Genomic DNA, 14,957 nt, shown 5'->3' with positions numbered 1-14,957 from the left:
AACAATACGTAATAAGATGATTGATGCCGTTTTGTTGATGCATTTGCAAATTTTATCTTATACGGCTTATGGTTTATTCGATTTATTATCAAATCAACGAAAAAAGTAAATTGAAATGAATAGATTATTTTTAAAAAAATAAGCAATTTCACAAAATAGTAACTTCCAATCAACAATCCGGTGACACGGTGGTAAAGTCTATAGCGCCGACGGTTGAACACGGTAGAAACGGGGCTTGAACCCCATCCGGACCGTTTACTCCTAGTGAGTCCTGACTATCCAACTACAAGGGATCAAGAAGTCTAACAAGTAAGGAAGTTATTTAGATGGTTGGCAATGCCTAGCAGGCCGCTAATAAAAATATTTATTTTTTTATTTATTAATCATGACGGATCGATGCCGTATTGTCGGGCCGCTAAAAAATAAGTAGAAGAAATTTATTTCTATAAATTTCAGCCGATAATTGTTGGTATAAATCAGACGTGATTCTACTATCAAATGATGATGTTGATTCTACTAGCAAAGAAAGAAGCGTCATCAATTTGAAACAAGACAGGACCGGTATCGAATCCCATCTGACCAGTTTATTTAACATACTTCTTCTTCCTAGGCACTACAACCTCGAAAGGTCTCGGCCCGCCATTTCTGACTTACTGTGACATGATTTTACCCATAGCAAGGTAATCACAGCCTTCCGTAGTGGGAGGTGTTTTGAAAAGGATTTGATAATGTTAAATTAATTAGTATAAAAGCACATTTTGAAACCTTATGCGAATAAAATTGTCAATATAAAGCCAGAATGGTTCAACCCTCTAGGATTTAAAGCAACCCTGTACTAAAACCGTCTCTCCCCTCAGTGCTTCGATCGCACAATATAACAGTTGGTTTATTTAAATTTTGAATTTGAATGCCACCAGCGGTTGCAAACCATCTCGTCTCGTGTAATACAGAGACAGAGTAGAGGACTCTCTCTCCTACTCCTTTGAAGCATCGATGTTCCTATTTGGCAAATTATCCTATTTGTAAACAGTGATATTTTACTTTAATTAGGCAGAATGAACGGAGCCAAGGTTTTTCCGTCTTTCTCTTTTTTCTAAATTTCTTTTTTTATAATTTTTTTCTTTTGGTGGGTAGGTCAATTGAAGTAGTTCATCACAACATCTACTTTAATCGACTGTTGGAAGCAGATAGCGTTGTAATTGTTTTGAATCAGATCCATTCTCCTTCCAGCCCGTTATGATGTAGCGGTTGTACTCTGTAACGATTTCGCTGTTCTAGAGTCACCGGAAGACAGATTGATTCAACGTGATCCTAGCTAGAGTGGTTAAACGAACGAGCACTAGCTCATCCTTGCGGAATATCTGATCCCCTGAAACAGTCTGCACCGTGGAATTACAGTTGTTAGAACCGTCGATTCGACCGCAGCTACCATCCAGGGGTATTGGTTGCAGATGGGTTAATTCCTCTCATCGAACTCGTACATATATTGATTCCGTCCACAGTCGGATCGATGATTAGTCGTATGTTGGGATGTGCTAGGATCGGATCACCAATTGTGCCGTTCGGTGGGATGTTGGGATGTGCTAGGAACGGCTCACCGATTGCGCAATCGTATTTGAGCACGCATCAATCATACCATTTGTGTATCCAGCGCAGAATGCTTTTGAGTTTAAAAGTTTTCCAAAAAATACACGATCACTTGCCAGACATGTCATTCAATCAACCACCGGCAAATGGGCTTCATTGAGAACCTTTGCTAAACGGATTGTCGGCCGGAAGCCCACGTGCACGATTGTCTCTATCGCATTAAACTCCTTGGCGTGTTCCTACTCCTCATTCGACAGATGGGATCGACCCAACTTTAGTAACATATTTTCTGTCGGTATTTTCGGTCGGGAGCGTGCTGCCTTTAGTATCAGGTACCGGTGCACAATGCTACATCTAGAGGCATATTCAAACCCGGCACTGTTAATATTTCGATGATAGAGAGCCACGTGCCACGACCAGTCACCGGGCCGTGTAGGATAACCTCCGACGAGGCGTTCCCATTTTACTAATCGTTTTTCCACACTGGTAATCGTCCAAATCGTTTGTTTGAAACTCGTCCTGCACAACGTTGGAACAAATACTTGGATGCAACGATATCACAAACAAATAATCTGAGCATGGGTGAAACATTTCATGGAGCTGATTTCGGATGATCTTCTCGGACTTACGGTCCAGACTGTTGGTAGAACTTACTATTTAATTATCAGAAGGTTGCAAACCTAAGGAAGAAGTTGCTTAACTTGTCCTGAGAACGGTTGTTTTTTATTTTGTATGGGTCTGCTGATATCCTAGCATAATAATATTCATAATGGTGGCATTTTCTTCGCACGAAATCGCATGCATACCACTGTATTTGTTTCATCATTTAGCAAATTTAAAATCGGTGCAAAAATGAGTCACCTTGTGTTAATTGTGGTTTTTGTATCAAAAATACATTTACATTAACATGCCCCTGATTAGATCATGTTATGCATGGATAAGAATATTTTCGTACGTGGCGTTTAATTAGGATTCGGACGATACAGTGAAAAATCTTATACACGAGCTCAGGCTCGTCAGTGAGTATCATCCAAAACATTCGTTCAATTGGTATTTTACATCAATTCTTCTTTTCAAGATTTTTTTCTTTCAAAATGCCTGCCTCAAACCGTTATTTCAAATCCTTCTTTTTCTTCTTCTTTGGCACTTCAACCTCGAGAGGTCCCGGCCTGCCATTTCTGGCTTTTTGTGACTTAATTTTTTCCCGTAGTAAAGTAGTCAGCCTTACGTCTCAAATCCTTACCTTTTCTAATTGCAATAAAAAAAACTTTTTAACAGCTTTTCTTAACAGAGCATCTCCATTTTTTGTACACGTCCCAAACGACGCAAAGAACATGTTTCATGTTCTGATTTTGGTTTGAGTTTGACGCGATAAAACTTTTAAGGTTAGTGTAAAGTTTAAATTAACCAAGTTTCAAAGCCTTATTATTCTTATTAATCTTTCGCCGATTTCTTTTACTGAGAATGTGAGAAGAACTAGCAATTTCCGATCCTCTCCCTGTAGGATATGCACTGTGTCGCATTTTCTTCACACTTTTCTAGCTGAAGCGGAAGCATTCAAGACATTTGGAATGACGATCTTACCGGCTCGGCATGTTTCTGTTACTATTGTTCGTAAGTCGTGCGATCATCCGTACGGTATGGAGTGTTGCAACAGTATGTGCCAGCCGATGCAGTTCGAAGGAGGTTTGCAATTCCAGTTGCAAGAACTCCTCACCTTCACGAAGTTGGATTTTAATCTTCAGTTAAATGTACTTGGTGACGGTACATTGGTGAAGGTGGACTTCCTGCATTTATCTTACCAGTTTCCGGTGTGTAGTGTTTGTGCTTGCCTGTGAGGTTCTTTGAAATATACAAATAACGGCGCATTCAAACGACCTACGAATTTTACTGCAGTAAATTTCTGTGAGCTTTTGTTCTAATACAACTGTCAACATGTCCTGCTTTTAGAACAAACATCTCAAAAACTTATTATTGATGCATTTTACCAAAACAACATTCGATATGTTATTATCGGTTATGAATAATCAAGGAATTTCATTATTCGCTATCAATTGCTTTTTAATCTACAAGACATTGATGAATATTTGAATTACATCGCTGTGCCCAATTACGTACTGAAAACGTCAACCATCTGTACCACGAGCCTATCACTCTGTGCGATCGATTGAGCTTTTGCAACTGTCATCGTTGAGCTGTCAAACATTGTTGATAAATAAACGCGAGTACGAAATAAAAACTCGGCAAGCAGCTTGCCCTACCGTGTTCGAAAGGTTTTTGTACTGTGAAAGTCTTTTCAGGTTAAAAAACATGTCTGCAGCATTCAAGTTGGCTAAAAAGAAATACTCGCAGCAAGATCTGCGGCGTATAATGAGCGAAACGAAGGCGTCCAAGCAGCAACAACAATCGGACGGCGAATCGAACCGAATTGATTCACCCCTAGCAAAATATCCTTTTCCTATGTTATTTTTATTCTAAATGCTATTGACTATCGTTTGTTAAGAATTGTTATCTAACCTAAACTACACAGCGTATTTTCCTTAACTCATTTAAACCTATATACGTATAACGATGCAGGTCAGCTTATGTGCGTCCTTTGCCGGTCGGTAGTGAGGTCTGCAGCGGTATGGAAAGTACATCTAAACTCGAAGCAACACAAAGAAAACGTTGAACTAGCCAAGAAACTAAAGGAAGGTTCTGCAGCCAAAGTATCGGAGTCTTCAAAAACCAGCCTTGCGCCCCAATCTCATTTGAAGCGAGCCGGAACTGAACAAAGCACCGCCGAAAGTGTGCCAGTAAAAAAAATTAAAGGAATATTGAAGAATTCAGCTCAGCCGGAAGTGACACAGAACGGATTGCCGGATGACTTTTTTGACAGTGGCACGGGGAATTCCGCTAATTCCACTCCCTCCTCCATACGTAAGGATCTCGTCAACATCCGACTTCCCGACAGGCACCGTGAACAACAGAATGCCGAATCGATGGATGTTGAAGAAACGGCACCTGATGCGAGTGGATCTATGTTACCAACAGATGAAGAGAAACTGCCGGAAGGATTTTTCGATGATCCCAAGATGGATGCCAAAGCGCGCAATCAGGAATACAAAGACCCGAACGATGAGGAATGGGAAAAGTTTCAGAAAGAAATAAAGGAAGCGACAAACGTGTCCATGGCTATCATCAGTGAAGAGCAGGAGGAATCTACGGCCGAGCGGCAAATAGCGGAGATCGATGAACAAATTCGCAATTGGTCCCGGGTGTTGGATCTGGAGAAAAAGAAGGAACAAGTTAAAACGATGAAGGGATCTATGGTATCCGAAGGTGGCACGGATCATCCCGCAAACACCGGCCAATCGATTAAACTATCAGCCGAGGAAGATGAGCGGGAAGATGACGATGATGATGAAGAGTTTGATGAGTTCTTAGATTGGAGAGCGAAGAAATCATTCAAATAGAGTAGTGATAGAATAGGTGAAACCAGAACCGGAGTTCATTTTGAGTTGAACGAAAGAAAAAAAGTTGATTTATTGCGGTACTACAAGTGTAAGGTTAGTATTACTATCTCCTATACTAATCCAATCTATCAACAGCGAAACTGTGAATAATGCAGAGATCGAGACCGTTTTATTTTTCAACTCCACTTGCAAGCAGATAACATTACACGATAAGCTATTAAGCCGGTTCAAGAAAAGACACTTACGGCATAATAGTCGATCTGATAAAAATGGTGATGCATCCGGCGGCGGATTTTAGTCCTTGAAGGCCCCTTAGTGGAATGAAATTAGGGCGAGTGAGCACTTTGTGCGTTCAGGCCCCTTGCGAACTCAGTTGTCCGCTTAGTCCATGTACTGTTAAACCCGCCTCTGGGTGAAGCACTAGAACAACAAATTCGTCAAATTACTATGTAGGTAAAGGAAAGTTAAAGAAGGTAAAGGATAGTCAACGACAAGCTAGAATGATTTTTTCCTTACGTTACAAGATCAACTTTTCCTATTCATCGAAGAGATACATGCCACCGCAAAAGGGGCTGAGCCAGGGAGATGGCCTTGTCGGTCTTCTTTTTAATTTCACACCACCGAAGGTCATCCGAAACTTGGAAGTCAAAGTTTCTGGGACCATCTTCTATAAGCCAATTCAGGCTCTGCTAAACGCTGGTTTAATAGACATCAATGGCCTATGTAGCAAGTCATCCAAAACTTCACCTCATATGTCAGCATGGACAGCAGGAACGTTTCGCCTGAGCTGGACTTGTAGCTGGAAAAGACACTGAAGATCGGCCCGAACCTACCCCCTTTGAGTAGATTCAATGTAGTAAGAGCCCATACCTATCATTTCGCTTAGGGTCTCCTAGGTGCTAACTGTCTCTTGGACGACCCTAACTAAGATAGTGTTGGTAAGAATAAATATTGCAGACGATACCGCTGGTCCATGAGCAATATCGTGGACTTCTGCAGTAACCCAAGACCATGCATCTAACGTGTTCCTTTTAACAGCGTTCGAGAAGGAAATGCTCAGACTGATTTTTAGCATCGTTTGGAAGAACAATGAAGAAACCGTTACAATGGTGAACTTTGTGAGCTGTAAAGTGATGTCACCATCGTGTTTTAGCAAATTAGACTCGCCAGGTAGGTTGACCATGTCATGAGAATGATAGCGGACGACCAAGCTCGTTTGATCATTATATGCGGTCCACGTGGACAGAAAAGCCTTGATAGGGCCAGGTTGAGTTGTCGAGATGCCGACGATGCAATGTCCGAGATTTTCCATTAACCACCGACGGCGATAGACCCTGAACGGTATCGAGAAGGAAGCACCTGATAAAGCAAGTAAGTAGTATCGCTTAAGAGCACACTCACTATTGTCATCATTTTTCGGCAGCACAAATTCAAAACAAACTCCCATCCGGCATTGTGGTTTTGTTTAGTTTATGTAAAGTAAATAAGTTTCATTAAAAGATTTTAGGTTCTGTAAAGTGATACATCTTAGCTAGATTTTTCATTCATCGTGTTTTGTTTTGTTTTTTTGTTCATAGTAGAGTTGTCGCTCATTATTTTAAGTATGCATGGTTAGGTCATCATCGTACGCAGAGTTGGATGTACATGCGACATGTTGCATCTTCCCGTGCATTAGCGTTAGCGTCACATCATCATTGCTTCATTCAAGCAACCCAGAACGGAACGTTCGTACTGCGCTTAAGAGAGCCTAGCCTGCTGCTGGGTACTGTGCGTCTGCTTTGTGTATGGCGGCGTGTGGTAAGTGTGTAACCGTATAATGTTTAAATCTTCCTCTCGAACTGCTTTTATTTGCATTTCTTACGCCGTGTGTGGTGTTTTAGTGTGGACACAACGATGAGATACAGTGTTTAGTATGCTTCAATGCAAATTGTGTGTGTGTGTGCTTCTTTCCATGTCACAGACGAATATTTCCACAGTAGCCCACTAACTCTGACGGAACCGGAATAGAAAAGGTAGCGGAGTTGAACCAGCACAGGAGGGTGTAAAGCGTCCTGCAATGTTCTTACGCGTTACATTCCCTTTCAGAGAAAGAGAAGACCATGTATAATAAATAGGAGATAGGACAGTACGAGTAGTGAGTGTGCTAGCGAGCGGGTGCGAGCGAGCACAGCACCTTCGAAATAGTTTTCCCCAAAATTACACGCTAATGGTAGGCGTTTCGATTAAACTTCCGATACAATTTTATTTCTCGGGTTAAGTGGCTGTGTCGTCTACTGCCTATTTGCCTACGCTACTGGTATCTTCTGGTTGTGTCTGGCTACGGAAAGGAATATAATGTTTCGAAAAAACTTAAACACGTTTAGCGCGTTGTACACAGTTGTCGTCGTTTCATGATTATTTCACTAATGATTTTTGGTTTTGTTTAACGGCACTACTTACTTCAATCTACCTCACTACTAACGGCTACAATCCATCTAAATGAGTACTGAAACAACTATTGTCTACATTGTTGGGCGTTCGTAGATCAGAGCTGGCAACCGAAGAATGGTCGCCAATTGATGGCCAAAAACTAAGACAGTTTCGAGCGCGTCTTCAAAAATTGTGCACGAAAAATGAAATCTCGCCGGTAGCAACAGGAGCGGTAAATTTATGTGGAATGTAGCCAAATCCTTATCCTCAAGAGACATATCTCTCTCTCTCTCCTTTATAGTATCATACAGCAAAACGCGAACTAGTCTTTGAAATTCTTCCCCAAATTTCAAATTACCAGGCGTTTTAGCGTCCTTCCTTCCACCCATGTTTGCCACATCCACCGGATTCACCGTGTAATTTGCATACTGAAAATGATAGCCAAGAACACAACAATATATTCGCTTCCCGGCGACAACAAACAAACAAGCGCAAACTAACTACCAGCAGCTGTTTCAAAATGTCTATTGATCTTCTATTGATCTCTGGTACCGTTGTTCTTTTCCCCAATTTTTTGTAGGCTAGTTCTAAAGATTAGGTAGATCAGGAACTGCTTACATTTCTAGAGCATAGTTTTTGTCTTACGTTTTTGGTTGTTGTTGAAATCTCGCTCAATTGTTTCATTTGCGGTTTTTTTTAACTCTACCGGTTATCTCCTATTTACTACTACTTGGTTTTGCTACAGTACACCGTTCCATTTGTGTTAGGTTCCTCTGGCGTCCTTGTGTCTTTGTTGTTTTTTTCGTCCATTATCCAGCATGTCTGCTGTTTCCTTTTTTGCGCTTTGTTCATTTAATTAGACCATCTCCTATGTAGAGCGAACGTCCAGCCTAACGTATACGACTGGTATTGCAGTGATGTTTGCGTACGTTTGCTGCCGTTCCGGATGGTTGGTTCTAAGAGATAGATGGATGTTGCATTAAATTCTGATACCAACTGTGTCTATGCAGATGCAGGCGCCATTTGTTGTAAGTTTTAAATTTAATTTAAACATCCTCCAAAATCTATCCATCTACGGCGATTAGTTTGCTATGTGTTTGGTTTTGTTAAATTCTAAGCTTGTTCTTTTTTTTTTGTATTTTATATATCTGCCTTTCCTTCGTCATCCTCTCAACCGTACTTGCATGTTTTGGTTTGTAGTGTGCGCATTCAGTTTAACTACGGTACTTATGTTTCTTAATGCAGTACGAATAGATCAAGAGATTTTCTTTGTATGTATGTACTCATACGTGTTCTGTGTGTGTGTGTGTGTGTATGTGTGTATATATAACCTTCAATATATAATATTTTGTTTTGTATAAAGCCATCCTATTAATTGTAAGTTTCTTTCTCGCCGCCTCGCCACTTTTCTCCTACACATACATGTATATTAATATTTATATGTATATACCTCGAGAAAATTATTTCAAGTACATTTTGATTATTTTTCACCGTTTCTGTTTTTTTTTTTTTTTTTGTTCATTTTGTTTAAATTTTGTTTTTACTGCAGAAATAGGGCTGTTTTTTTGTGCATCATCACTGACACGGCACATGATGCGCAATTTTAGTATTCGAGAATCTAAGTTGCAGATAATGCCGTTTTGCAACAACTACAGTAAGAGAATGTTGATGCTATTAAATGTACGGTTCTACGATCTTTCCAATCACCATCCAGAGGCTTGCAGCGTGCCTTCTAACTTTACTGTTCCATTTCCTTTTTTGTTTCGTTCAAGTTAAAGCTTTTGAATATATATATTTTGGATGTTTTTTTTTCTTCGCCGTAAGCTCTCGTGCACGCCGCTACGATTTAAATAGGTTATTTTGGAAATATATAATAGTTACTGGGTTGGGTAAGATGTGTTCAATAATACGGCACGATTGCACTGTTGTGTTTGTTCTATTCCTTCCGTGTGCTTTTGGCATGTACGATACCTCGGGATTTTGCTGCACTTTTCGATGTAGAAGTGTATTGAGTATGTGAGTAATGTAGTAGATGCAACACAGAATATGCTCCGAATATTTTTCCTAAAATCTTCCCCTATTTTACGAAAAATATTCGAGAGATTACATTTCTGGCTACTGCCGTGCTCGTTTGTGTAGTTGCAGTGTTTGTTTCCCAAGGTGATCGGACTATCCAGGTGCGGCGCAATTATAGTGTGAGAATAGGGAGAGCTATTTTTAAAATATTTTCCGATTTTATTGTTTTTTTGTTGTTGTTATTTTTGTCTTTTTGTCTTTTTTCATATCATTATTTCATTTGGCAGCGCTTTGCTTGTAAAATTGAATGGTTTGTGTGTGTTGCTTTAAGAAAATAACGTTAAAAAGGGGGTTTTATTAAGGGAATTATACGCTACGCTTTGAGATGAACTTCGCTACACTTTGTCAGTTCGTGTGATAAGGAGTATATAAGTGTGAGTGAGATGTTTTTTTTGTTGTTAATTATTAAATATTTTTTTCATGTTTTTTGGTACTTTTTCGATAGGATTTGATCTATACTTGACTACGACTTTAGCTTCTAACAGCCTAAGCTTACGAGACGATGTGTTCTAAGCGAACCGTTCGTTCCGTTCATATCACATGCAAGTTGTGGTTTGTAGTTGTGTCGCTAGAATTTGGCTAGAACTCTAGCGTCTGGGCCTTTTAAGGAATTTTAGCAGCTTAAATAGAGCAAATATAGGGGGCTAGCGTTCCTTTTTTCTCGTACAAGCCACCCCATCCAAGCTTCCCTGTACCTGTATGGTCAAGTATAAGGTATGATGGGAAAACAGTACACCTATATTTAGTAGTAATTAAATGACTTTCTTTGTTTACAGCAAAATGCACATTCAAAACCAAGATCACACTTAACCGACAAGCATATGAGAGGTGGTTGTTGGTGTGTGGGTTCAAGGATCAACCGTGATCCTCAAGCACGTCAAACGGAAACAAAAGATCTTTTTACGCTACTATCTCTACACACGCTACTGCTGGTGGTGGAGAAAAAGCGTATCTTAATGTCAGGTTTTAAAGCATTCGATGGTGAGTAGTGTCATTTCTTGTCTACACTAATGTTCAATACAGAACATGTACAAATGTTAAGTGCGCCATTTTGTAGAGCAAATATTATATCTCAAAGGGGGCTTTTTGTTGTTGCAGCTGAATATAGTTGAATCAATCTTACCTACTACATTATGTATTAGTATATTTTGTTCGCTAATCAAACAGCTTTATCTTGGTTTCGTTCTTCCGAACCTCTCCAGTCTGGACTTCTAGGGCAGATCACATATTTGCGCAAGATCTGATAATTTGTTTCTATTTTTTTTGCGCTTTACAGAAATGGACCATCGATTTATAGGGCCAGATATAGGAATCTAGCGCAGAGTCAGTAGCAGATGTAGTAGCAGTTACTGAGCCTGCTTCATGTAAATCGCCAGCGCGCGATATTTGTTGATGTTTCCTTGTAGCCTTGTCTCGTTACTACATCAGTAATTCATCATCAGAATCTCTCATTTTATCACGGATGTTTCGTTCTTCCTCCCCTTTTCCTCTATATGTGTGTTGCACGGCAAGCTGTTCCCCCCTCTCTCGTGATGATCTCATATGATATTTGTTCGTCGTTCTTCCTCAACCCATGTCTTCGATTGTCTTATGTCTTATGTGCACTTGCTACACGTGGTTTTCTTTATGTGTGGTTTTTGGTTAATTTTATCCATCCACCCGTTCACTCTCTTCATTGAGTTGTCTGTCTTGAACCGAAAGCTTTAAAATGCATCCTTTTGAAAAGGTGCACTACTACTGGACATATTGTATTTCACTCCTCCGTCCTTTCGTTTTCTCGATGAATTCTATATTCCCGTTTCGCTTTAAGCACGAAAAGGTGAGCCATTTTTTTGTTTTGGTTTTTTTTTGTTTTTTTTTCACAGAACTAAATGCCTAGAACTTTTGCAAACTATTCACGATCCTGCTGGTGCTGCTGCCAGTGAAAGGCAAAAAGTTTAAATTTCGATTACTCCTTCCGTTCGTTTCATCATTAGTAGTTGCACATTTTTTCCTCCTTCTACACCATTCACCTACTTTCATCATCATCATCCATCATCACAGCAGCTAATATTTCTCGAAGCAAATATCGACTAGTTTTTCGAAAGAGAGAGAAAAAATTTCCTTATTCTGTGCGCAAGTGGAGCTAGAGTTTTGTGCACTGTTGCTAGCTTTCGGTAGTTGCATTGATTTAAATATTAATTGTGCTGCGCGCTACGGGCTTTGTTTGTTTGGGCTCTTTTGTGAAACTCTGCGTCTGCGTCGATTAATGGTCCCTAGGAATGGTGAGTTGTCGGCGAAACCGACGCGTACTTTTTTGTTTCTGTTTTTTGATTCGTTTGTTTCTTTGCAAGCTACACACAGTTAAAGGAAAAACCAAAAAGAGCGCGGTGGAAAAATGAACCAAAACCAAAAACTTCCCTTCCAGTCAAACTTTTGGCGCTTTTCTGCATTTTGATTAGCTTTGCACGTTATGCTTCACTTCAAAACTTATGTCTTAATTTCCGCTATCTCGACCGTCACACTCTCGTTCGGGTGCGCTGTGCCGTTGTCCTTCGAATGGTGATGATGGTTGCCGCTACGGTTGGATTTGGTGGAAGTGGCCGATGCATTACTGCTACCGCGGGATCCTCGCCGTGAGCCTGGTCACGTGTGAGGTGTTGCAGATAAAGAAGAAAAAAGGAATAGGATAAGACCAATCTTGAGTTTTGCGTGTAGTTTTGCATATGTTAACTTAGTTTAGAACACGAACCATCAAGTATAAGAGACTAACAAATTACGTGTTGATTACGCAGTTTTAATTCAGCAAAGAGATTCTATTCTCTCTCTCTCTAAAGATAATATAATAAGGTTAAATATGAGGATCACTAACAAATTTCAACTTCAACTAAGATGGAGAAGATTACAGTGTGAGAAATTTAGAATCCATATTTTTTGTAGTGTATGGTGCATATTTAACCATTTCTTTTTTTCTTTACACATTGACACAATTTCGACAGGATAGATGTTGTGTTTTACATTTAATAGCCCGAAAGAGTTGCGAGATAGACTAAAAAACACATAGCACAACATTGAACAACGGAATGGCAGAGAAATGTTATAACGGCTGTCCCAATTAATGCATCCGGAAGTAAATGATGATTGATAGCGTAACTGAAAGCATGCGAATAAATCATAAGCAATGTGATTTGTGTCACCTAAGTAGTACTGTGAATTACACTAATTGTTAGATCAGAGTAGTAGTACTCCACGCTCAGCTTGAGCACAACTACCAAGTTAGAAGTATAGGACTATTTAGAGAAACTAATGTTATAAGCAAAACCCCCTAACGGCAATAGTATTACGGTGATACAAGAGATAGCGCAACTAAAGTAGATAGTATTGCAACTGTTTCAATGTAAGATACTGCAACATTACTTGAGAGCTGTTAAAGCAAAGGTAATACCTACTAGTGAGCACAACTTTGCATTATTTATTATCTGAGCAGATGCGTTAAAGCTGTACTGTTTTAGGATATCTTATTAAAAATTTCCCGGCGCTGTTAATAGGGAGCGTCATTTCGGTGTTTGGTAAAAGGTGCCGGGGCGTGCATCAGCGGTCAGCATAGTTCCCCAGAGAAGCAATAATAACCGACAGCACTCTATATGTGCATGCTGCATCTTTGCGGTTATGCGTCGATCATCCCTCTCCGTGTATTCGTGTCCACGATGTTTAGCATTAGTTGAGCAAAAACAAAAGGTTTGGCAACAACACCGCTTTCTCTCCCTGTCTCTCTCTCTATTGTTTCGTTTGCTGGCATATGCCCGGTGGTGGTGCCGCGGTCGCTTGATCTTGCTGCTGCTGGCCCTTTTTGCTATGCGAGTGTGTCTCTGTGAAAACGAGGGACGAGGAATAGAAGTTTGGCCGGGTTTTTGGGGTGTTTGCAATGTTTAGTCTAACAAGCTTCGTCATTTAGTGTATAGTACATATTGAAGCATAGATAGCATAGATGCTTTGCTTATACTCAGGTACCACGGTACGATGTTGTATGATTACTCTTATATTTCCACCTCATGTAGCGGATACAGACTGCCTGCACAGATGTAACAGAAAGTGGTAGTAAAAGATATACATAGAGAAGAAAAGAGAAAAAGAGAGAGAGAAAAAGAGAGAAAAGAGAAAAATACAAGCAAGAAAGAAGTAGGAAAACTCTGAACAAAAATTGGAAAAAACAAGGGAATCACGCTACAAATATTTTAGATTTTTTTTTTTGTTAAAATATTTCTTTAACAATTAAGAACTTATGCTTAAAGAATTGACAAAACAACTATCATCAAAATGTAACTTAAAAATAACAGAACAAAACAGCAATGAGTAAAAATTAGTAGCAACAAGAAACAGCTTATGCATGTCTTTGAAGAATGATTTCCGTATGTTAAGCAATGATGTGAAGCACATTTTGTGCACTATTTGCGCATGTAGTATTTTGCAAAGCTTTAGTATATGAATGTTCGAATTTTGTATAAACATGAACAGAACGAATTAATGTTGCGTATTTTTCTCTTTCGCCGATTGAGAGCTATGTGTTTTTTAGCCAATCAGAGTCGAAGTTTGTGATTTTCAATTTTAATTACTATTTAAAAGGAAACTGATTTCGTCAGCTTTGTAGTCTTTTCTTATGCATCGCTAGTATACTATTTTCTAAGGTTCTATAGCTTGAGTGTGACGCATCGAGGCTGAGTTTACATGTCCAGCATAGAAGTCTAGAATCATCTAGAGCACTATCTAGAGCGAAGAAGCGATTTTGTGCGAATTGTAGTTCATGCCGAGCGAAGTAATCAATTAGTCCATTAACCATTAACCATAAGTTTGCTGCTTGAGCTTGAAACACTATTTGCGCATATTCCGGTAGAAATGTGCACCTAATCTGTTATTCCTGAAAAGAAATCACTAGCTCACTAGTTACGAGTTCTTGAGTAAACTTATTTTAAAATGGAAAACGGTTGGAGTATTGCAGCAGTTCACTTCATTTTTTTTTAATCTCGTTGAAGCTTAGATAGTTTTTTAAGTTAATTTAAACATTTTTTCAGATCAGAGAAGTGAACAGAAAAAAACTCATCAACGAGTAACAATTTTAAAACATAACTACAAGAACCGGTTAAAGTGAACGAAAAAAAAATCGGAAAAACACTAGGTTTAGTAAAAGTTAGACAGTGGCCAGGAAAACGACAGAAATTGAAAGAAGTAACGTCAACTACGTCCAAGCCAAGGCAGTACGGAATGTGGACGGGGGACATCTTCTCGGGTGGAAGCTTCTCCCATATACAGACCTATCTTACCTATCGATGCATTCGGAGAATGCGGTCGAAGTGAGGCCATGCTCGGTTGGCGGGACGGTAACCGTACGGACATGCGTGATCCTCGCCGCTCTTGGCCGTGCAGTAGCTTGTTGTCGCGTAGCAGCGACACATT

General features: G+C 39.7%; 1 protein-coding gene across 1 annotated transcript; it reads left to right on the top strand.

Annotated features, from left to right (window-relative positions):
- The first annotated feature begins 3,790 nt into the window (after window positions 1-3,790).
- LOC118507518 (zinc finger protein 830) lies at window positions 3,791-5,070 on the top strand. The gene is made up of 2 exons (XM_036046078.1): window positions 3,791-4,034; window positions 4,151-5,070. Exons 1-2 carry the CDS (start codon window positions 3,898-3,900, stop codon window positions 5,040-5,042), a joined length of 1,029 nt encoding a protein of 342 aa, XP_035901971.1. The 5' UTR covers window positions 3,791-3,897; the 3' UTR covers window positions 5,043-5,070.
- The last annotated feature ends 9,887 nt before the right edge of the window (window positions 5,071-14,957 follow it).

Source organism: Anopheles stephensi, chromosome 2 (genome assembly GCF_013141755.1).
Source record: "Anopheles stephensi strain Indian chromosome 2, UCI_ANSTEP_V1.0, whole genome shotgun sequence".
In the NCBI taxonomy this organism is placed as follows: Eukaryota; Metazoa; Arthropoda; class Insecta; order Diptera; family Culicidae; genus Anopheles; species Anopheles stephensi.
This window is presented reverse-complemented; position numbering and strand designations above follow the sequence as displayed.

Bases quoted from the DNA above. Each gene is read 5' to 3' on its own strand.
- LOC118507518 (XM_036046078.1), top strand. From the start codon at position 3,898: ATGTCTGCAGCATTCAAGTTGGCTAAAAAGAAATACTCGCAGCAAGAT. The intron at 4,035-4,150 runs ATATCCTTTTCC...AAACCTATATAC, and splicing joins ATTGATTCACCCCTAGCAAA to GTATAACGATGCAGGTCAGC.